Here is a 24,256-nt window from a genome sequence, read left to right on the forward strand (position 1 = left end):
GATGAAGGTAAACATTTCACGGTAAAGAATGAAGTAAAGATGAAGGTAAAGATTTCACGGTAAAGGATGAAGGTAAAGATTTCACGGTAAAGATGAAGGTAAAGATTTCATGGTAAAGGATGAAGGTAAATATTTCACGGTAAAGAATGAAGGTAAAGAAGAAGGTAAAGATTTCACGGTAAAGGATGAAGGTAAAGATTTCCTATGAACCTAAGACGAGTCAGGGATAGAGATTACTTCTCCATCTCATTCCTTGTTCTCACAAATTCTCCATTTAATTTCATGCAAAGAAAGACAGAGACTCCCTTTCGAGGATATCTCTATGATAACGTCGAACATGGTTGTGTCACAAGTTTATTATGAAGTGAGTAGGTTGTAACCCTCATGTTGCGATAAGAGAAGCGATGATCTTCAAGTGGCACCCATCTGGCCATGCGAGGGCCTAGATGAGTGTTATGATGAGACCGAGAAGGACGGTGCCTCATCTAACACACCACACAGAGTAAGCATTGAAGAGAAGATGAGATATAAGCAAGATAAGGGCAATGGGTAGACAAGAGTGTCAAATAAGCTTGTCGAAGGGTCAGGCAAGGCTTCGGCCTAAACTTTAAAAGTTGGGGTTTCGGAGGGAATTTCGGCATGCGGTGGTTATGGAGTCAAGTTCGTCAACATGAAATATGTAAGCTTGCCAAATTTTGTGTCAATTGGGGACCGGATGGACGCTCCATGACACCGTATGTAAATTCATCAAAATCATGTCTACACCCGCCACTTTGAAAATGACTCAGAATGTACTATAGGGGAGGCACGGTGTCAACTCTCCACCACATCTAGGCCTTGTGGCCTAAGCGAGCTACCATGTGGCACATGCATGTATCACAGTGAAAGCGAGTGTTCCTAGATGAGTGTCTTGGGCGACTTCCTTTGAAATGGGTTTTTCAAGGACAGTACTGAGCGACATGGACGTGCCGGTATTGCACACCTGCCCCCGTGTCAGATGCTGAATTTTGAACTCGCTATCTGGTACGATACTCATAAATGATATGGCATGGCCACAGGAGGGTCAATGCCTCGATAGAACCCAGATGGATGGATGTTCGGGATGTCTCGATGAGATGAACAACACATGGGCCTATTCTCGATAGCATGACCGAGTGAGTTGCGATGGTTGTCAACACTTCGTGACTTGTGATGGTGCCAAGACATATGAACCATGTCGATTAGGAACCAAGATGACAAGATGAGATGCGATGTTACGATGAGAGACCTTGACCCCGAGTAGAGGTAAGTTGGTTGTGTCGCAAAAAATTGAACATGCACGTGCAGGCGGCGTGTATGGCCAAACAAGCTTGGATTCCGCACGAGCGATGTTCGGTTGACAAAGACAAATCTCGCCTAAGGTCCAACGAAGCCACAAAATCGAAAGAAAAATGAATATGGTGATTGAGTTCCCCTTAAGGCTGGTCGTGAGCGTGTCGAGATCATGACGCCACACGGTCAAAATAGTACGAACCTAATATTGTGCACATATGAAGTAATTAGTTATTCTTTTTATTATTTATTTATTTAAAATTTACCCTAAGATTAATTAGTTTGTAAACTCATTTAACTCTATAATTTAACCGCTTACTTTTACATCCCACGGTCATGCCGCCGCCATTAGCATTAGGAATTTAGGATTCGACCCTCCCCGATGAACACCTGAAGTCCTTCTTCCTCTTCAGTTCATCCTGAATTTCAGATACCCACCCCTAACTGACCTAGATTTTACTCCCATTTCACAAGCAGTTTCGGAATCCGGCGACAAAGATGGCAAACCAAGGTGCAAAGAAGCGCAAGGAGGAGAATGCTCGTCATATGGCCAATCTCCGCCGCCTCATCATTGCATGCAATGTAAGGACTTCTTTTCGATCACTTCTCTCTATTTTTCTTCTCTCTTATGTCCGTAAATCATCCTTGTTGGTGATTTAGTATTCGTGTTGTAATTCTCTTGGAATTCTGAGGAAAAAGGTGTAGGATGGTGTGTTTGTTACAAACAATCAACCATCTCCTGGAAATTGTAATTTATCAGATAGATTTAGATTCTGTTGGAAGCAAATAAAATTTCATACTGTAAACATCCAATACTGGAAGATTTTATTGCTTATTGATTATTCTTAGGTAAAAATCCGGAATTCTTGTTTTCCAAATTTGACTTTGAAAATTGAAGTTGCGGCAGATACAGACGATTGTGCCCGAGGAACATAGGAATGCAAGGTCGAGGAAGATCTCGAGTAATTTCTTCAGAGGAATATGAGATAACTAAAAAATTGAAGGATGGGAGAATTAGTTTTAGATTGTATATGTTTTGCAGTAAGTTTAGAGGTTATTTTGGTTTGTAAGTTCTTGTTTAGGATAGTTCAATCTTTTCTTAAGAGTTGTCAAAGGGATGAGCACCCTTCTGAACGTATCCTGAAACATCATCATATCATTGTTTTGTTCTTTACTTTCTGTAACTTGAATTGTTTATGCAGGCTACCTATATCTTGGTTCGGATGCTGATTTTTCATTCAAGTTTCACTTGGAAGCATTGGATTGGTCTGATTGTCACATCCGCAGCTTATTTTATTCCTTACTACCAACTTTCCAACATGGCAAACCCAACCTATGGTGATGAAGGTGAACTACTAGATGGTGGATTTGATATGAATACTGGTGGAATTTGTGGGTATGTCTTTAGTCTTCTTAATGTTTATCATTGCATGTCTGTTTTATGCATGTTTTATCTTCTATATGAAGTATAATCGTTGAATACAGATTTGACATATTTAATTGTTCTTGTGAGATCCCACATCAATTGGAGAGGGGAATGAAACATTCTTTATATGGGTGTGGAAACTTCTCCCTAGCAAACGCGTCTTAAAAACCTTGAGGGGAAACCCGAAAGGGAAAGCCCAAAGAGAACAGTTAGCGGTGGGTTTGGGCTGTTACAATTCTGTAACCAAATTTTAAGTGAACTGAACCTTTAAACTTGCTAAGAATTGGTATGACATTGTTCACCTTGGATCAAAATTTTTGAGGAAGCTGGAGCTATTTTTCCTGGTTGTCATTCCAAAATTCAGTGCTAAGTGATTGAAATGGAAGGGTCTAGTGATGTGCTAATTGGATTCACTGATCTACAGCGGCAGCATATTAACTCTGGATATGATTTCCTTTCCTTCTGGATTTTATGACTGAAATCATTTATAGCATTGTCAATTCATATTCAGTATACTTGTCAATTGGCTTAATATCTCTCGATAATAGCAATGTCCTTAATCATCATGGTGGTTTGGTCAGCTTCTTTACTGGTTATCTTTGAATTTTCGTTCTCGAGAAGATGTCAATTTGGATATAGACACGCACTTGCAGCTTAAAAATGTTTGGGGTTGTAAGTTTTTTTGGGAAAATGGTCCTCCTCCATTGATTGCTTTGATCAATTGATGTGTTGGTTTGATCATCAAAGTGACAAATGAGTACATGCTCTGTTTTTGACCTGACAAAATATTAGGTGTTGTGGGGGTTTATCCATTTGGTTGTAAAGGCGGTGAACTTCGGAGCGAGATTGGGGTTAAATCATTTCATTCAGGTGGTTCGAGTTTAAGATGATTAATTGTCAGGATTGTAAAAATAGCTAAATTTAAATTTTATCTCTGAATTTGAAAAGGTTGCATTTTCATGTTTCACTGCTTTCTCCTCTGAACTGGACAGAACCCTAATGGTGAAATACAATGTGTTGCTTGCCAAGGCCACATTTCAGGCCATCTGACCTGCAACTGAATGTTGTTTCTTGTGTGCCTTGTAATTTATATGGTAATTTAAATCTCATTGTAGCAACAAGGAGCTCTAGTGTTTTCATAATAATGATAAAGTAATTGACTTTAAAGCTATACTAGTTGTGAACCCATATATTCATATGGCTACAAGTTCTTTGAAGCCTCACGGCATTGACATTGGGTGAACAATTCACCTAGGACCGTTACCAGTTCCATATTGTAACTACCCAGATCCACCGTTAGCAAATATTGTCCTCTTTGGGCTTTCCCTTTCGGGCTTCCCTTCAAGGCTTTAAAACGGGTCTGCTAGGGGAACGTTTCTACACCCTTATAAATGGTGGTTTGTTCTCCTCCCCAACCAATGTGGGACATCACACATATAGCGATTGCTACATTGTCAAAACTTGTGTCGTAAACGTTTTCTTGGCATTTGAACAATTAATCAAAACATCTTGATGGGTTGTCTTGTTTTGTGCAGCTACTTGCATGACATGATCTACATTACAAGCTTTGTGCAAATAATGTCAATCCTCTCTGGGAAGTTTTGGTACACCTACCTTGTGGTAAGATCCAAATACTTCTGAAATTGAACTTAGACATATTTAGTGTAATATAGCCTAGGCCTAATCCCGATTTTTAGGCGTGAAATAATGTCAATGATGTATCGTTCTGAAATGACTTTTAAGTGTACATCTATTTATAAATGCGTGTCTATCTCTAAACATTATTTTTCGTGTTACCTCTATTACTAAATATTTGTGCAACTAATAGAAATTCAAAATAATACGCCCTATGACCAACAAGTTAAAATAGGCATACTTCACGAGTTCTTAATATTCATTTCCTCATTGCTCTGCAGATTCCAGCATTTGGGGTATACAAATCATCTGGTTTAATTAAGGGGTTATTGTCGCAAGGTTCAGAGGTAATCAAACCCCAGACCGTACCTGCTTTCTTTATTTAGTTAGGCCTGGTCTTCGCTTTTCATTTAGGCGTATACTTGCGTGTCGATTAGGATGAAACTGAGGACGAGAAGACTCGCAAGAAGAGGGAAAAGATGGAGAAGAAAGCCTCAAGGGTGAAGTTTGTAAAGACCAAGAATAGATAATCTTCTCTTCAACATTAAACGGAATCAACTGGGTGCAATCAACTTACTTAAGTTATCGGATTGAAATTCGAGCAGATGGACCGCAGACACGGTCAAGATTTAGGTACCACATGAAGTTGGTTTGAGTGAGAAGTTTGTGTATTGATCTGACTAATTATAACAGGAATAAGGGACAAAAGTACATCATTGTAACAACCTCCATTTTGTCAACTGAGCATTTAGAAGTGTCCTTGTTTCCTCTTCCAAAATGACATCACAGGTACACAACTTTTGCTGCTTTGGTTTCATTTAGAAGAGACAGATCTAGGAGAGGGATGTCAAAGCAATAGTTTAAATCCCTTCTAAATTTGTTCTTACACATTTTTATTGCACATTATAATTTTTAATAACGTTCTAGGAGACTCCGTTGTTCAATTCTCGAAATAAACACTTAAAGGAAACTATAGGGTGGTTAGAAACCATCATTATAATGAATTGTTATCATCTCGTCGTTATTCTTGGTGTGAGTTAAGTATGAAGAATGGTTACAAGGTTGGATTGTTAATCGGTTAAACTATTTCTCAAATAGATCTTGGACAATCGTAGTCGAGACTCAAGCCTTAGCCTTAGCCTTCTACCCCCTCGTGTTGTGCCTCAAGGGTTGGCTATGGGACTCTTGGACGTCCCCTATCAATGTAGGCCTCAAGGGCTTCAACTTTGGTCGGCGCTTGTGGTTGTCAAATTCTCGACAAAGTACATGTTATTCTCTCATCAAACAATTGCATCCACCTAGCCTATAGTCGTTTTAATAGTAAGTTCACTTATAGTTTCAAACTAACTCAGTGCTTCGAACCTCACCAGAATTTAACTAATCGTTCTTATGTTCAACCCAACCAGAATTTAATTTCACGGATGAGATTTTATCCATTCATATAATCAAGCTCAGAATTTCGAAATAGTTCAAAATGATCAAAACGAGTCAACTAAACTAACTGAAACTAAATCAAGCTTAAGAACCCGATCAAAGATGTTTTCTTTTAATTCGAGCATACTTGCAAAGTAGCTTGATGGGTATATATAAATTTTTATAATCCAAAATTTGGATTATAATGGAGAAAGTCATGTTGGTAGAAGAGTACAAGCAAACAAGTTGCAACATGATTGGCAATGGTCCTCCACCAATCAAAGGCTTCGGTAATCAACCAAAACAAGAACAAACCAATATTTTCAAATAATTTGTGGAAATTCAATACAAAAATATTTAGATATTGAAGTGATGGATGGCAGCTGTATTGTTTTGCCTCAATCAACTTCTCTCACTTTTATCCCCAATCATTGGTTCGGTAAAAAGTTGATCCACGTTCGTTATCTTTTAACCTTTTAGTTGACAATATAACGTTATAATCAATTAAGCTATGTTAAAGACGGTGGTAAGAATTTACTTTTAAAAAGTTTTTAATAACTTGTCAAATTTAGAGATGTCTGTTTTACCTGTAGTGACCCACTTCGAACGGTTACTGGAATCTCCGCTTAGACGGAGAGAGAGTGGAGAACATTTTTTTCGATTAGATAAATGAAGCTGGAGATGGGCTTATATTTCCTTTCCCCGCCCCACCTCGCTTAATACAAAAATATTTCCAACATACACATGTATATGTTTTTTTTTTTGCCTATATTAAAAAAACAAATGAGTCAATTTTTGTAATATTTAAACTAAAAATTATGTCGTAGATCTTTTAATATTACGTTGTAATATTAAAATTTGAATTTTTAGAGATTATGTTGATAGAACATATATACGTTCGTGCATCCCCACAAAGAATCTTCACCCTGATCCCTACTCGATTCTTGCAAAAATAAATTGAGAATTTCACGAGAATAAAAAATGAAATAAGTGGCAGGGATGGAGACGAGAAGTATTCCTCGTCACTACCACATGGATATTTCTAGTCAAAATAGTTAAACGTTCCCTACATCCCCACGGGAAATCCCTACTCAATTCTTGCAAAAATAAATGGAGAATTTCACGAGAATTATATATATATATATATATATATATATATAAGGACTTGTAGTTGAAGATTTGAATCTCTAACTTTTTAAGTCGAGAATATAATATTATAACCAATTATATCGAAGTTGTCTTATTTTAGTCTTTAAACTTAGTATAAAATACAATTAATGAAGATTTAAATTTATGATCTCTTAAAACATACGAACATTTTATTTATTTATTTTTGTTTATTTACATAGATCGAATAATGTAATAGATAAGTGTTTGAAGCCACGTGTAAATTGATTTTTTTTTTTTGTTAATTAATAATTAATAAAACTAAATTATAATATTTAAATTATTTTTTTAGAGTAAGATGAAATAATTATTAAGTGCTATAAAATAAAAATAATCACAAACTTATGGATGGATTGGAGAGAGGTTGATTCCTACGCAAAAGCTCCACTCCCCATATTTTATATATATATATATATTTTTTTTTTAAAATAATGGAAAAGAAAAAATATAATTAAATTAATATTTGTTCTCATCCGTACAATAATGGAATTCCTTTTTGTTCTTTTGTGATGAATAATTGTAATGATAATTCAAAATTTGTGAATAAACCTTTTAAAATTAATAAATTCTAAATCCAAATAAATAAGTGTGTGGAAACACGCGTTTTAAAGCCTTAAGGGAAGTGGGGGGCCCGAGCCATCAATGAGATACCATTCTAGAAGAGCTAGAATTCGACCCTTGTGTCAGAACCTACAGGTGGGGCATAAGCCTCCCAAAAGGTAACGGAGGCGTGCAAAGGTTTCATCGAGTCAGACAGAGATTGGCCCTCGAGTGCAAAGGCAGAAGGGAGCTTGATTACAAAACCCACCCATCGAGTAGGGACGAAAGTCGACCTTAGTGATCCGACAATGCCGAGTGGAAGGGTCGTCGCTCAATGGATAAAAGTTACTCTAGGGATAACAGGCTCATCTTTCCCAAGAGCTCACATTGATGAGAAGGTTTGACACCTCGATGTCGGCTCTTTGCCACCTGGGGCTGTAGTATGTTCCAAGGGTTGGGTTGTTCACTCATTAAGTTGGTACGTGAGCTGAGTTCAGAACGTCGTGAGACAGTGGGTCCCACATCGATTAAATTTTTAATAAAAGTTCAAATTTACCATTTTGAGTGGAAAATGTTAATATTATACCATCTTGAGTGGAAACTGTGACTTGTTCTATGTGCTAGCGAAGACGCTCCGAAGAAGGTAGATTTAAGGTATTGAGTAGAAACCGTTAATATCTTGTTTTAAAAATACTCTTAGATTTAAAAAATATTGAAATATTTTTTTGAATTTTTTAAAAATTTAAAGGTTGTTAATGAATTTTTTTTAAGTTAAGGGTATTTTTTAAATATTGAAAGTTTAACAGTATTTTCGAAAATTAAATATATTTTTAAAACTTTACCCAATCCAACCTTTATGGTCTGGTTTGGTCGGATTATCGGACCATATGAACACCCCTATCAATTAATCAACATTATTATTCTATTTAAAATAAAATAAAAACATATATAACATCTTTAATATCATCCATTTTTTTAGTTCAATCGTAGAAGTTAACGTCTGATATATCTTAAATAGTTGAGTTATGTTTAGGTTCGTTAAAATTGTTCGGGAACAAATTATAACAATTAAAAGAAATCCATTATAATTTCTTAAATATAATATACTTTTAAATAAATAAATAAAGCTTAGAAGTTACATGAAGCACTATCATTGAATTATTTTCATAAGCATAAAATATGTATTAAATTTGTCACCATATGATGATATTTTGGGTTATAATATTTCCCAAACCTTAAGGAAAAAGTATAATCATAAAATAATATAACATCTTCTATATAAATCTTTCGTATACGACTTAGATAAAAGGACGGACAATATTGTAATGACTCAGGCCCACTATTAGGCTTTCCCTCTAAGTTTTTTAGAACGGTGTTTCGTTCTCCTCCCTAACCGATGTGGGATCTCACAATCCACCCCCCTTCAGGACCCAGCGTCTTCGCTGACACTCGTTCCTTTCTCTAATCAATGTGGGACTTCCAATCGTTTTCCTCCCCAACCGATGTGGGATCTCACAATCCACCCCCTTCAAGGCCCAGTGTCGTTGCTGACACTCGTTCCTTTCTCTAATCGATGTGGGACCCCCACCAAATCCACCCCCCTTCGAGACCCAACATCCTTGCCTCGTTGGCACATCGCCTAGTGTCTGGCTCTAATACCATTTGTAACAACGCAAGCCCACCGCTAGGAAATATTGTCCTCTTTGGGCTTTCCCTTAAGATTTCTTAAAACGCGTCTAAGGAGAGGTTTCCACACCCTTATAAAGGATGTTTCGTTCACCTCCCCAACCGATGTGGGATTTCAATCTTCATTGATATGAGGCCTTTTTGCATTGAACCAAAAGATAAAACCACGAATACTTATGTCCAAAGAAAATGTGTTGAAGTTCGTCCCTAATATTAATATACCCTTTTTTTTTAAGAGAAAAAATATATATTATTTTCTTATAATATAATATTTGGTTGAAATATTAACTTAATTTCCCTACACACGGTCCAGACGTGCGAGTATGAACTCATCAGTCGATTTGCACACTTTCTAGGCCCTTTTCTAGTCGGGCGAGCATTCCCTGCTGGCTGTTAATGCTAGACACCCGTTAGGAATAGCGACCATCACGACAACATTATGATGACATAATGATCGCTCCCCTGCCTTGTAGCGTACGCATTCGTAAGGGTATGAAAACCACAGACATTCACGTATCATAACATATACATATCATTTCATAACAGTTTCCATATACGAGCATATAACATGTGCGAAGCCACAGACATGTGTCATCTTTAAGCACACAATTATAACCAAACGACGGTAGGGCCACTTCCTTGGTTGGCCTAGGCCGAAGCTACTATGATTCCTTGATGCTAGCGCTGTTCTCTCAAATTTAATTTTGTCTAAGGAATCCAACAATCATAAATTAGAACTACTGTAGGAATTGCCTAAGGAATCCAACCAATGTGGGACATCAAAATCCACCCCTCAAGGCTTTAAAACGCGTCTACTAGTTGAAATGATTTTAGAGGTATACAAATGGTATCAGAGCCAGACACCGGACGATGTGCTAGACTTCTCGTTGTTTCCTTGACGGGGGTAGATTGTGATGTCCCACATTGGTTGGAGAGAAGAACAAAACACTCTTCATAAGGGTATGAAAACCTTCTCCTAACATACGCGTTTTAAAGCCTTGAGGAGAATCTCGAAATGGAAAGTCTAAAGAGGACAATATTAGCTAGCGGTGGACCTAGGTCGTTAAACCGAACATAATTCAAGCAAATTTTTTTGGTTTTATACCAATTTCCATTAGATTTCATTTGCATCTTCAACTTTGGAAATTTTTTAAGTGTATTTTTTTTATTGGTTGATTTTGGTAATAAAAAAAACTATAATTTTCCCATTCAAATATTAAATTATTATATTATGTTGTATTGTAGTTATAGTGCATTAATTTCTTAAAATTTTATTAAAAAGTCGCTTTACTTATTAAAAAAATATTTATTAAATAGCCATTGATAATTATAATTGTATCTCTTTATCTTTTATTCATTCAATAGATGAAGATTAAATAACATTAAATTATAAATTCCAAGGTCAACTTTGAAAATAATTTATTAAATAATTTCTAAAATATTTTTTTTAAGAATATAATATTCATAAAATTTAAAATTATTATTTTTTACCTAAAAGCAATAATTATCCTTCGATATGTTTTTATATATAACTTTTACTAGTTTTTATTTTATTTTATTTTTTTACACGATGTAAAGAGTCGATTGACAGAGACGCCAACCAATTAAGTGGGGGAGGATGTCACGATCATGCTTGTCCAAAACATGTTATCTATGGCTACATGACAAATGTCCCAATCTTGCTTGTCCGAGTCGATTGATAGAGTGGAGGAGGATGTCATGGTCATGCTTATCCAAATGTGTGTTGTTTATGGCTACATGACAGATATCTCAGTCTTGCTTGTCCAGGATGTGTTGTCCATGGTTGCATGCCCGTTCCAAACCCGTTTTACATGCTTTTATCCTAGATAGATTTTTACCATTTTATATTGGGTCAGTACGGGGTGTGTGACCGTTTACCAAAATCGTGTCTACTCCTACCAAGGCTAAAATATAAATCGGTTCCACCTTAAATTTTTATCCTAATAATTCATTTTTAAATAAGTTAAAATAAGTGGATGCCCAAGAGGATGTCAATAATTTACAATATTAATAAAATAAGATAAATATAATTCTTTTAAAAAATGGATTGTCAAATAACAGAATATTAACTTGAGATATTTTTTAAAAGTAAATAATACAATGATAAATATATAAAATTACAAAATAAATAAATAAAGGTTCTCTTAATTTATTGGTGGAAGGTGGGAATAATGGATTGTACAATATAAGTATTTAAAATCATTCCAAAAAGAATTTGCTTTTATAAAATTTAATTAAAAAAAAATTAATTAGAGACTTCGCCAACTAAGTAAGTTTATTGTTATATTATTTTATGGTATGTTTATGTATTCTATGTAATGACATATGATGCTATGCTACATATGAATATGTTATTTATTACTCCATATTGTGAATGAAATGAAATATTATGTATGTCATATCATCTCTTGCCATGTAAAACTATGTTATGATTACCGTGTATACATGATGCATGTAACGACCCAGATCAACCGTTAGCAGATATTGTCCTTTTTGGACTTCCCTTGAGGGGACGTGCTTGTCCGGGGAAGGTTTCCACATCCTTATCAATGGTGTATCACGGGCATGCGGCCATGGGCGACATGCCTTAGACAAGCATGACCGTGACACCTAGCGTCCTTACTGACACACCGCCTCGTGTCTACCCCCCTTTGGGGAACAGCAAGAAAGCTGGCACATCGTCCGGTGTCTGGCTCTGATACCATTTGTAACGATCCAGATTCACTGCTAGCAGATATTATTCTCTTTGGGCAACAAATGTGGGACATCACAATGCATATATGTACTATGTCATGGATGAAAGGAAAAAAAGAATGATGTTAATGCTATGCTATGAATGAAAATCACGGGACCTCATGTGTAACAGTCAATTGAAAAAAAAAAAAAAAAAGAGTTTCAGTCGTCGGAAAAACTCTTTATGATATTTAGAGTTATAACGGTGTGGCCTCAAGCTAAACACGAGTGCTCGAGTAATCAATTATAACTTGAATAAGTTATGAAACTAATGTATTTACAACTAAATATTCTAGTCCTTAAAAAATTAGTCTGGTCAATCAAAAAGAACACCCGACACCCAAACCCAAAAAAATCGACAACATTAATTATAACAAGAAAAATAAAATAAGGAGGAGTATTTCGCAACTCAACCCAACCCTCTATTTTCAAGTCGGCTTGAATTCGAGTTGGGTCATTCGGTTATAAAGAAAAGTTTAAATTAATTACTCCAATTTGGGTATGTGACTAAGAGTAGGAGCACGAGCAACTTGTCGAGCAGCGTGGAGTTGCAAGAGGGAGAGACATGGTGCACATAGGCATGGACTTACGAGCGGTGGTGTACACTAGACAACATGGGTGTATCTACTGAACCAAACCGATTTAAAACCAAACATATTGAAAAGAACTCGTATTAGTACGTGGAAATAATCTTTACACTTAGAAGCAAATAGTAAATAACGTAATCATGTCGTGGAGATGTAAGGGGATACCGAGATCATCACACGACAAATTCAAATTTTGAATTTTGATCTAAATTCGGAATATGGTCCGTTGTAATAACTAAGTTTAAAACTATTTGAGTGTATAGAAATTAAAATAAAATAATATTTTGTCATTTTTAGTTGGTATTTAAGGCATGCTTTGCATGCGAAGTGACACAATTGCACTTTCGAAGGTAGCGGACTAGCGATTGTGCGGCACTCACTTTCCAACGACAAGTGAGCTAAGTCAATTTGTTCTTGCGTCGCCTACGGCCGAGCGACGTATGATCGAGTCTCTAGCCTCGGTTTTAAAAGAAAGTTTTAGAAAACGAAGAGAGAGAGATTTTAGAAAGAGAGATTTTTGAAAGAGACGTTATAATATAAGCAAGCAAGAGAAAGATAACAACAGCTTAGCATATATAACCTTGGGTAGGGAGAAGTTGACAACTAGTCATATCCGCCTATAGTACATTCTGAGTCATTTCATGTCTCGCAGATTTAGACATGATATTTTTGATGCATCATACGCCCTAGAACTACAAAAGAAAAAACACTAGAATGAAAAGACATGACAAGGGTTTGGCTTGTCATGGGCATGCGGCCATGGGCAACACGCCCTGGACGAGCATGACCGTGACACGAAGCACGTGCAGCCAAGGATGGAAAGGCTAGGGGCATCGTTTCGATGTGTCGGCAATGGAAGCAGAACAAACGGAAGGAAGGATCATGTGCCTTACCGCTTTCGACATGTCGCAGCGGACCGTTTTATTTTTTTCGTTTTCTTAAATAATAATAATAATAATATTATTAATATTAATGATTTTAGAAACTCTTCCTAAAGTTAATATTTTAAAACTAATTTAACATTTTAAAATTAATTATAATTGTATTTCTATTTTTTTTTTTTCAATTTTAGGATATTTTTCAAAATTTTAAGGATTAAAGTTTAAAGATATTTTTTAATATTAGTATTTATTATTATTATTATTATTATTATTATTATTATTAATTTAGGTGGAGAAAATTTTATTCCTTCGTCCATTTAGTACCCATTTTCCACTAATGCCACTGCTTCCAGAAGACGGAAACCTTAGGGGCGCCTTCCTCTCTTTCTCTATAAATAGCCTCTCTAGATTCCCTCCCTTTCTCACAACAACCAAATCCTCCATTCCCTCTGCATCTTCCGTTATTATCTCTCCCAATTTTCTTGTGGTGTTCAATCCTCTTCCTTTGTTCGGAAAATTTTGGAGGAATTCTTGGTTTCTCTCTATATTTATTCCGCCATTGACGAAGATTTTATAAGTAGCTGAGGTTAGGGCTCTTTGTTACTTGTGGTGTTTGATTTCCATTTTTTCTTTTTCGTTTCTTTTCTTCTTGGAAAGGTATTTCTGAGCTTCTTTGAGATTTTTGATCTGTACTGCGTCGTGGAGTTTCTGATTTGTGGATTTGGTTGTTTTGATCTCTGTTTTTCTGTTTTGGTTGCAGAGAAGAAGCGTTAATGTTGTGATGGAGGCGAAACGCGGTACGAAGAAGTCTAGCAGTGGTAGTAGCAATAGTAGTAAAAGGCAACAATACGAAGCTCCTCTTGGTTACATTATTGAAGACGTTCGTCCACACGGTGGTATTGAGAAGTTCCGATCTGCTGCGTATTCTAACGTAAGATTGTTCTTCGATTTCTTCGAGTTCTTGAGTAGTTTTGTGAGTTTTTGCGTTGTAATTGTGTTTTTCTTGTTGATTTTCTGGCAGTGCGTGAGGAAACCATCCTGATACCTTTTGTCTCTGTAGATTACGAGTTCTGATTTCGATTTTTGCTTTTTCTGTTGTAATTGGGGCTAATTTCTTGTGCATTCTGAGATCCAAAACCTTCCGAATTTGTTTCGCTTGCTTTCGTTGATTTTTCCTGTAATTTAGAGAGGCTTTGATTTTCTCTCCAATCATGACTGTGTTCACCAAACTCCTAGAGGCATCTGCGCCTCCGGAACGATCTCCTTCTCCAATCGGTTTCGAAGGCTTCGAAAAACGCCTGGAAATCACATTCTCTGAACTGCCTATTTTCAAGGACTCTGAAGGACTTGGTCTCCGAGCTTTGACTCGATCTCAACTCGATTCAATCCTTGAACCTGCATTCTGCACTATCGTATCTCATCTCTCTAACTCCGATTTCGATTCTTACGTCCTCTCCGAATCGAGTCTCTTCGTTTATCCACATACGATCATCCTCAAAACTTGCGGCACCACCAAGCTTCTCCTCTCCATTCCGATGATTCTCGAACTTGCCGATTCAATCAAACTCTCCGCTGTCGCCGTGAAATACTCCCGCGGAACCTTCATCTTCCCCAACAATCAACCTGCTCCTCACCGTAGCTTCTCCGAGGAAGTTACCGCACTTAATGTCTACTTTGGCGATTTCTACTCCGAGGCGTACGTGATCGGCGATCCGGCTGTTCCGAATCGCAACTGGCACATCTACTCAGCCGTAAAATCACCTACGACGGTGAATCGTACGGATATGGTTACTCTGGAAATGTGTATGACGGGTTTGAACAGAGAAAAGGCCGCGGTGTTTTTCAAAAAATCTGGAGGCAACTCATCGGCGGAGAAAATGACGAAAATGTCCGGAATCTCTGAGATAATTCCGAATCACACCATCTGCGATTTTGAATTTGATCCGTGTGGATACTCCATGAACGGGATCGAAGGTGCAGCGTACTCTACGGTGCACGTGACTCCAGAGGATGGTTTCAGTTACGCCAGCTACGAGGCGATGGGCTTCGACGTGGCGGAGCTTCCTTTCTCGTATCTGTTAAGCAGGACGCTCCGGTGCTTTTCTCCGGCGGAATTCTCGATCGCCATCACGTCGAGCAGCGGCGGCGGCTCCCGCACGTGGTCTGTTGACGAGGCGGACGTGGAAGGGTACACGTGTGATAACATGGTGAAGCAGGAGCTGCCAGGTGGCGAGTGGCTAGTTTACCGTACGTACACGGTGGATAGAAGAAGGTGCGCCGCGCTCCCACCGTGCAAGTCGCTGCTGCTGCTGCAGTGCTGGAAGGAGGCCGCCGCCGCCGCCGATGTGGGTGAGGAAGAGGCTGTGCTTCGCCGTGTGTTGTCGGCCTAGTTTAGTGTCGATGTGTCGTCTATGGTGCTTTGGGAGCAGTTATGATTTTATTTTACGGTAATGATTGTTATAATGTAGATTTAGTTTTGAATTTGGGGCAGTTCTGTTTAAATATATACCGAATTAATTGTCCACTTTCATATTTTCTTTTTTTATTTTGTTCATTTCATTTAATTTTCAAAGTTTCTTACATCTATTATAATCCATTTAACATTTAATTTAATATTTTTTTAGCCCATAAACTTTACTTTAAATATTTTAAACTTCATAGTTAATTTCTCATTAGTTATTTTACATACATTTATATTCTAATCCATCCATTATTTTCCACCTAATCAATTTTTGGTTGATTTAAATTGATTTTCAAACCGATAAGTTAATAAAAATACCCTTAAATTTTATATCTTTTTTAAGATTAAAAAATTTCAATAACTCCACAAAAAAAACCATTTATCTATTTCAAGCGGAAACATATAGGGTTTTATTTTAAAAATATTCTTGAATTTGTAACATTTAAAAAACTCTTAAATTTTAAAAAATTTCACTAATGCTCTTTTAACTTTAAAAAAAAAAATAAAAATACTCTTTAACTTGAGTATGGTATTTAAACCACACTCATAAAAGTTTAAAAATAGTATTAACATCTTTTACCTTTATAAAAATAATTTTTTTAAAAAAAAAATTTGTTTAAAAATTGTCTTTATCTTATAGATTATCTCCACATATTTTAATATTACTTTTGAAATTTGATGTATGGTTTATTTTTAAATTTTTTACAAATAATAATAATAATAATAAATAAAAGTGTTTTCGAAGTTTTTTTTTTTTTTTTTTTTTTTTTTTTTTTATGTATTTTTGAGTTTAAAAAAAATAAAGTAAAATAAAATAAACCCATTTCATTCAAAATATATATATATATATATATATATATATATATATATATATATATATATATATATATCACAAGAGAGCAAAATGTACCTAAAATGAACATAAGGAAGGAAAAAAAAAAAAAGATTAGCAATTACAAGAGATTGAGCCGGTCCGCCAATATCACCAGCACAACCGCCGCTACGCCACGGCGGTTCAAGGATGAAGCCACGGAGGAGATAACCCAGAAGAAGAGTCCTGCAGTTTTTGTTTTCTTTTTCCCAAACTTTCACCAAACCCAGAAGCTCATTTGTTGGCCATTTAAGTGTTTTTTTTTTTTTTTTTGCGCCGCCGTAGATCCCTTCATATTCCACCATCTATTGAAACCGATTCCACTTCCGCCACCGCCACCGCCACCGCCACCGCCACCGCCACCGCCATCGCCGCCGCAAGAGGATGAGATAAGACATGTGAAAAAAAAAACAGGGGGAGAGTGGGCAAAAGTAAAACGTAAAAAAGAATTGGGGGATTTTATAATCTCTCTCCTGAATTTCTCTCTCTAGAATTCATTGTTGTTCTTCCTCTTCTTCTTCTCTGTCTCTTAAGTTTCTTGTAAATAAGGTTTTCCGGTGTCAGTGGATTGGAAGCAAACATGGAGAACTTTGCAATAAATGCTTTCAACAACAGCGGTTAGAAATCATTATTCTCCATAATGGTATGATATTGTCTATTTTAAGAAATTACCGATTTAAGTGAATTTACTGTCGGTATGGTTATATTTGATGTTGACATGTGTCCCGTAGTTCTGCACGTATCATATATATTGATATGTGTGAATTGTTGTGAATCGATATGCTTATGATATGTTATGTATATGTTGTGATATGTGAATTGTATGATAATACTTATAGTACGATGTGTTTAATGATATGTTTGAGATAGGATACGGGAAGGATGTTCTAAACGTAATGTAACGATAGGAGTAAGATATGTTCCTGAACTGTTAAGGTTAGGTTATGTATCGAAATGCTATGGATATGAAAGATTGATAAAAATGATAAAGTCCGATCGATTGATAAAAGAACTCGATTATTGTTATGGGTAGAAAGGGATATGATTGTGATAAATTGATAGAACGATAGCGTTAGAATACGTTCCTGTAATATTATGATTAAGGTACGTTCATGTAATGATATGACTGTGATATGTATAAGAACGTTAAGGCTATGATAAGTTAGGGAATGATACGACCACGAAGTGTTCACGGTATGATATGATTGTGATACAATATGTGAATATATATATATATATATATATATATATATATATATATATATTTATTGTGATATGTTATGAAATATGTTATGGTATGAGATATGTGATAAATTGACATGTTTGTGATATGATACATTGTGATGCGATATGTTATCGTATGAGATGTATATGAGGAGATGTGATCCGATATGTTATCGTATGAGATGTATATGAGGAGATGTTATGTTAAAAACATGGAACGTTATGTTATGTCTCTTAAATTGTATGTACACAACATGAGATGAATGACATGAAATCACGATAAATGATATGAAATATAACCCCGTGAGAATCATGTATGATACGAGAACTGAAAAATGAGAAACGATATGATATGAATGATGAACGATATGTGAAATGATATGAAAAACGATATGATATGTACAGAATGCTAACGGGATTGTATTAAATGATACTGAAAACGGAAAAATGTTGGGACCTCATGCATTATGTGCGCTCATACATGGGGGGATATCCCTATTCCATTCGAGGGTACGGACGCGTACATCCATTAGGCAAACGAAGTATTGTTATGTTTTACATAATGTTGCCGTGACGGTTACTAATTCTAATGGGTGTCCGGCAAAAGTTGAGCTACCAGAGAAGGCTCGCCCGACAAGAAAATGGGCCTAGCAGTGTGCGAACTATCTGGTGAGCCCATACGCGCACATATGGGCTGTGTGTAGAGTATATGGTACACATCCAACTTGCCCACTAGAATAATGTCGTAGGAAAAATAAACTGATATGATAGGTCCCGTCATTGCATTCGCATGTTCTTGCATTTAACCCCAACAGTGGAGTCACTTATGGAGTATTTCTTAAAATACTCAAGCCACTTGTTACCTTTATTTCGGGTCAAGGCAAGACATTCTTGTACGGCTAGCGACGGCATCGCAACTCGAGACTATGACACATGCATAGGGTAGTTGTATTTATTTTCTTAGACTTAGACTAGGATAGGATGTTTTTAATTTAAAATGCTTATTTATTTTATTTAGTCTTTTGTTGTGTCGTTTTTAAATGTATTTTCGAAACACGTAAGTCCTTCGCTGTGTTGAAGGTTATGTTTTATGAAATTTAAAAGAAGTATTTCCGTATTCAATGTTTATGATATGCATACAGTAGCGACCTTAAATTAGGTAGAAAATTTCGGGTCATTACAATCTACAACTTTCATTGCATGGAATGACATCAACAAAGTTTCTTCTTCTCTTTTCTCGGTAAAGTTGGATTGATCTCCGGTCTCTTTTTTTATGGTATAGCATTCATTCTTGTCAAAATGTCCCTTGCCTTTGTTGTCATCATCGCCTCTGATTAGATCTGATGACCTGCCTACATCTCTACTTCTTCCTCGACCGTCTCGTCCACGACCTTTGCTTCTTCCCCCTCCCTCGAGCTCTAGAATAAGTAGTTACTAATTTACGGAGTAATTTTAGGAGAATAGTTAGTAGACTTTAGTTACTCCATAAATTATCACAATAGTAGACTTTTAAAGTCTCTTCAACTCGATAGTTGACATATTATCACAATAGATAACAGTGGAACGTGGTTGCTTGTGATTAAGAGATTCAAGCATCCTTCATAACCAAATTGCTTGGCACAAGCATACTGCTACTGCCACAAGCCTACTTGAAGTTGAGCACGTTTTAATCTCATTGAGCCTTGGTACTTCTTCTTCATTGAATCCCAAATCTCCTTAGACATCTTCTTCCGAAGCATCGTTTCTAAGATAGTCTGATCAATTGACTGAAACAAGTAGTTCTTGACCTTCAGGTCCTTCAACTTCAATGTTGTCAACCGTTGTTGTTGAACAGCTAAAAGTGCATCGCCTTTACTTAGCTCTTCATAACTTGTTTCTACCATATCAAATAAATCCTTTGATCTTAAGAAATTTTCCATCAATATCGTCCAATGATCACAGTGACCATCAAATCTCAGGATAGCAGGTTTGAACAAAGTTATTAACTTGTCTCTCTGCACCATTCTTGGCAAGATCGTACATTTTTTTGGTGGCATACATGTTTTTTTTTTTTAAATTCTCGAACCAACAATAGTCTAACTAACCACCGATCCAAGTTCTTTAAACACGTTAAGTCTACCTATTTCCTGTCCGATTATGCTTTACGATGACGCAAAGCACAAGGACAAATAGTTTCAAGCGTTGAAATCTATATGTATTGGGCAACTTTACGTTAGCATTATCGAGAAGAGTTACACGAGAATCAAAGCTTAGTTTATAATATGTTTATAAATTGAAGGTACATAATTCAAGACACATCACAAGCATCAACAGGGGTAGCTGCATTGGCACAAACGAATGCCAACGTTGGTGTCGCAGTAGCCCTGTCCTCCATTGTGCTTACTCGCACATTTAGCACTACAGCAATCGTTGTTGCACTTGGAGCTGCACTGCCCTAGGCCATCTTGGCAAACCTTTGCCGGTGGTGGTGTCATACGACAACTATAAAGACACTCACACAACGCCTCGTTGCCGAGGCGGTTGCAGCGGCCTTGCGGGTTCTCGGCTGGGATGTGCCTGGCTTTGCACCTTTGGTCGCAGTCACTTCCGCACTCTCCTAGCCCTTCGGCACATAAGTCGTCGCTCTTTACTTCTCGCTTCTTGTCTGTCCCATCAACATCAAATTTGAAATGTTGTTAGGTTATGAAATCTCAACGAGAATAACAATATAATCATGTAACGGTTAACTAAAAAAATTAAAATTTGGAAAGTTTTCCTATTTCTTTCCTTCAGATGGGCTTTTCCTTTCGAGTTTCTCATCAAGGTTTTTATCGTTTTTAAACGATATTATCCTCTTTGTGCTTTCACTTTCGAGTTTCTCATCAAAGGTTTTAAAACTTTCATACCCTTATAAAGAGGGTTGTTTCATTTTCTGTTTCGTTTTCCTCCCCAACCAATGTGGGATCTCACAATCCGCCTCGTGGAGAGATTTCCATACCCTTTCACCATCGGCCCTATGGAGAGATTTTCACACCCTTACAAAGGGTGTTTCATTTTCCTCCTCAACCGATGTGAGATCTCACAATCCGCCCCGATGAGATTTCCACACCCTTATAAAAGGTGTTTCATTTTGCTTCCTAACCAATGTGGGATCTCACAATCCGAGGAGAGATTTCCACACCCTTATAAAGGGTGTTTCATTTTCCTCCCCAACCAATGTGGGATCTCACAATTAGCCCGAGGAGAGATTTCCACACCCTTATAAAGGATGTTTCATTTTCCTCCCCAACCAATGTGGGATCTCACAATTCGCCCCAAGGAGAGATTTCCACACCCTTATAAAGGTTGTTTCATTTCCTCCCCAATCGATGTGGGATCTCACAATCCACTCCCTTTCGGGGCCAGAGATGCTAGGGAGAGGTTTTCATACCCTTATAAAAATGGTGCTTCTTTTTCCTCCCCAACCGATGTGATATCTCACAATTTATCCCCTTTCGGGGCCCAGCATCCTTGCTAGCACTCGTTTTCTTCTCCAATCGAAGTAGGACCCCCCAATCCACCCCCCTTCAAGGCCCAATGTCCTCGTTGACACACCATCTCATGTCCACCCCCCTTCAGGACTCAGCCTCCTCGCTAGCACATCTCCCGGTATCTAACTCTAATACCATTTGTAACAACCCAAGCCCACCGCTAGCAGATATTGTCCTCTTTGGACTTTCCCTTTCGTGCTTCCCCTCAATGTTTTTAAAACACGTCTACTAGAAGAGGTTTCCACACCCTTATAAAAAGTGTTTCGTTCTCCTCCCGAACCAATGTAGAATCTCACATCCAAATTCATAGATAACTCAACGAAAGAGAAAATATTAATCCATGCACTTACTAATTGCTAGCAAAAGAAGGAACACAAGGCACAAAGGTAGAGAAATCTTCAACATTTCAAAAGGCAAGAGGCAAAAAAAAGAACACAAAGCTTAGATTTTGTCTCAACATTACATGGAAAACACTGATATATTATAAAGAGGAGACAATCTTTGGAGAAATTAAACTATGAACCTAATATTGGGTAAGATATTATTATTTTTTAAAGGTAATGTATTTATTTGAATATATTTGAAATTAAAAACAAAATATATGGCCATTTAATTTAGTTAAAAAGATAATTAATTAGCTAATTTGAAATTAAAAAGAAATAATTACCTGATTTTTTTGCTAATTAAGAACTCATTTATTAAAAATATAATACATTTCACATGATGACATTCATTCTTATACCATTTTTACATTTATTAGTATATCCACGTGGCATTTAACACTTAAATAAATGGAGTGCTATTAAAAAAATTAAATACCAAAGATTTTAACATAAAATTTTAATACTTAATATTTAAAAAAAAATAATAATAAAAATAAAAAGTCTAAGGTCAGGTAATAGAGTCAAAGATTTCGGAGTCCAGCAAATTGCTTGACTAATAGAAAGAATAGAGACAGGAGAGAATATGCTCGAATTAATGTTGAGTCTTTCCTTGTTCAATCAGGTTCAGGTTTGGGATTGAATAACTCTATCGGCTCTCATGAGCTTATTCAAACTTAGAGGTTTTATCTTTGGCTTAAATAGCCTAAACGTTTACTGGAATTTTGGTGAAAACTAAATAATACTATCTAGATAATTGATACAGGATCCAATATCAAAATTTGTTGCAACGACCCTAGATTTTCACTAACCTAAAGTCGCTATTGTCATCGTAATTTATGCTTTTATATGAAACTTAACATTTAAAACTTTATCTTAAAACAATGTCATAGACTTATATGTTCAGAAGTTTGTTTAGAACAACATAAGTTGCCAGTCGTACATGTGTGTCTTGTCTTTATCTGAAATAGAAGTAACATAAGACTGGAGTATTTTAAGAAATACTCGGGGTTAAAAAAATACCTTATAAGTTACAATAATAATTTTTTAAAATTTAAAAATATTACTAAAACTTTTAAAACTGTAGATATTTTTTATAGGGAGAAAGTAGGGGTGTATATGGTCCTCGGTTGAGAGTAGAATTGGTAACCAACCCGAAACTTTTCGCAACCCTCTATTAATCTATAATTATTCGATATAAAATATATTAAAAACTTCACAAACAAACACAAATCAATCTATAATTATAAAAAATAAAAATAAAAAAAAAATTAATAAAAGTTAATGAGCGAAAATTGTAACATATTAACTTAGTTCAACATAATTGTAAAACTAAAAACAACTAAAAATTAACATCTATTGAGAATTGGTTCAAGTAAAAAATAATGAGCGAAAATTGTAACATATTAACCTAGTTCAACATAATCGTAAAACTAAAAATAACTAAAAATTAATATCTATTGAAAAAATATAAGGATAAATCATAAAATTAAATAAACAAAAAAAAAAAGATTAGTTTAACGATATTGTGTATAACAAAAATAAAAAATATATAAAAATATTTTAATTAAAATATGGTTACTTCAAAGAATCCTAAACTATTAAAAAAAATAAAAATATATAAATTATGATATAATAATGTTACAAATAAATAATAAATATATTAAAAGTTAGAATATACTTTAAAATTATTTATATATTTAATTTATGAACTGTTAGTATTTGTTTCAAAATAATTAAATGTAAGTATAGAATATAATTAATAAATCTATTATAAATCATTAAATAATTATCTATTAATTTATATCATAATAATATATTTAAAAATAATATAAGATGTGTGAATAACTATTTAAAAATAATATAGAATGTATTAATAGTTATAGGTTAAGTTTTTTTAATGTGTTTTAAAAAAACATGAACTATTAAGGTATTTTTAAAAAATATATATATATATATATATATATATATAAAAAGACAGAAATTAAAAATAATAAAATAATATAAAAGAAATTAAACAAAATAATAAAAAGGAGGTTGTCGTTGAACTAGGACGCGAGTATCTTTAAATTTAATATATTTTTATTTCGCTCGGGTCAATCTGAAGAGTTTGTCCCACGAACTCGAAATTGAACCGATTCAGTTTGGATTTAGAAAAATGAACCAAATCCTACCCGAAATGTTAATCCAACCCAACTCAACCCTTATAGTTTGGGTTGTGTTAGTCCGGATTGTTGCGTTGTCGGGTTGAAAGTTTAAGATTAATTTTATTAATTTAGATTTTTATGTTCGTATTTTATTAATATTTCTATTCTCAATATTTTGTGGAGGAAAAAAAAGGGTAAAAGTACTAAAATACCCCGAAATTTAATACGGCTGGGACGGCATCCCTTTAAAATTGACATTTTTCA

The 24,256-nt window shown here is 35.6% G+C and overlaps 2 protein-coding genes across 2 annotated transcripts; both read left to right on the forward strand.

The window, feature by feature from the left end:
• The first annotated feature begins 1,646 nt into the window (after positions 1-1,646).
• LOC111798087 (uncharacterized) lies at positions 1,647-5,150 on the forward strand. The gene is made up of 5 exons (XM_023681047.2): positions 1,647-1,893; positions 2,514-2,707; positions 4,273-4,357; positions 4,654-4,719; positions 4,810-5,150. Exons 1-5 carry the CDS (start codon positions 1,810-1,812, stop codon positions 4,900-4,902), a joined length of 522 nt encoding a protein of 173 aa, XP_023536815.2. The 5' UTR covers positions 1,647-1,809; the 3' UTR covers positions 4,903-5,150.
• A 9,298-nt stretch (positions 5,151-14,448) lies between these two features.
• On the forward strand, positions 14,449-15,943 carry LOC111798090 (S-adenosylmethionine decarboxylase proenzyme). Its single transcript, XM_023681053.2, has one exon. It carries the CDS (start codon positions 14,612-14,614, stop codon positions 15,788-15,790), a length of 1,179 nt encoding a protein of 392 aa, XP_023536821.2. The 5' UTR covers positions 14,449-14,611; the 3' UTR covers positions 15,791-15,943.
• Positions 15,944-24,256: the final 8,313 nt, after the last annotated feature.

The sequence above is a fragment of the Cucurbita pepo genome, chromosome 7 (assembly GCF_057944985.1).
Source record: "Cucurbita pepo subsp. pepo isolate OVF chromosome 7, ASM5794498v1, whole genome shotgun sequence".
NCBI lineage: Eukaryota > Viridiplantae > Streptophyta > Magnoliopsida > Cucurbitales > Cucurbitaceae > Cucurbita > Cucurbita pepo.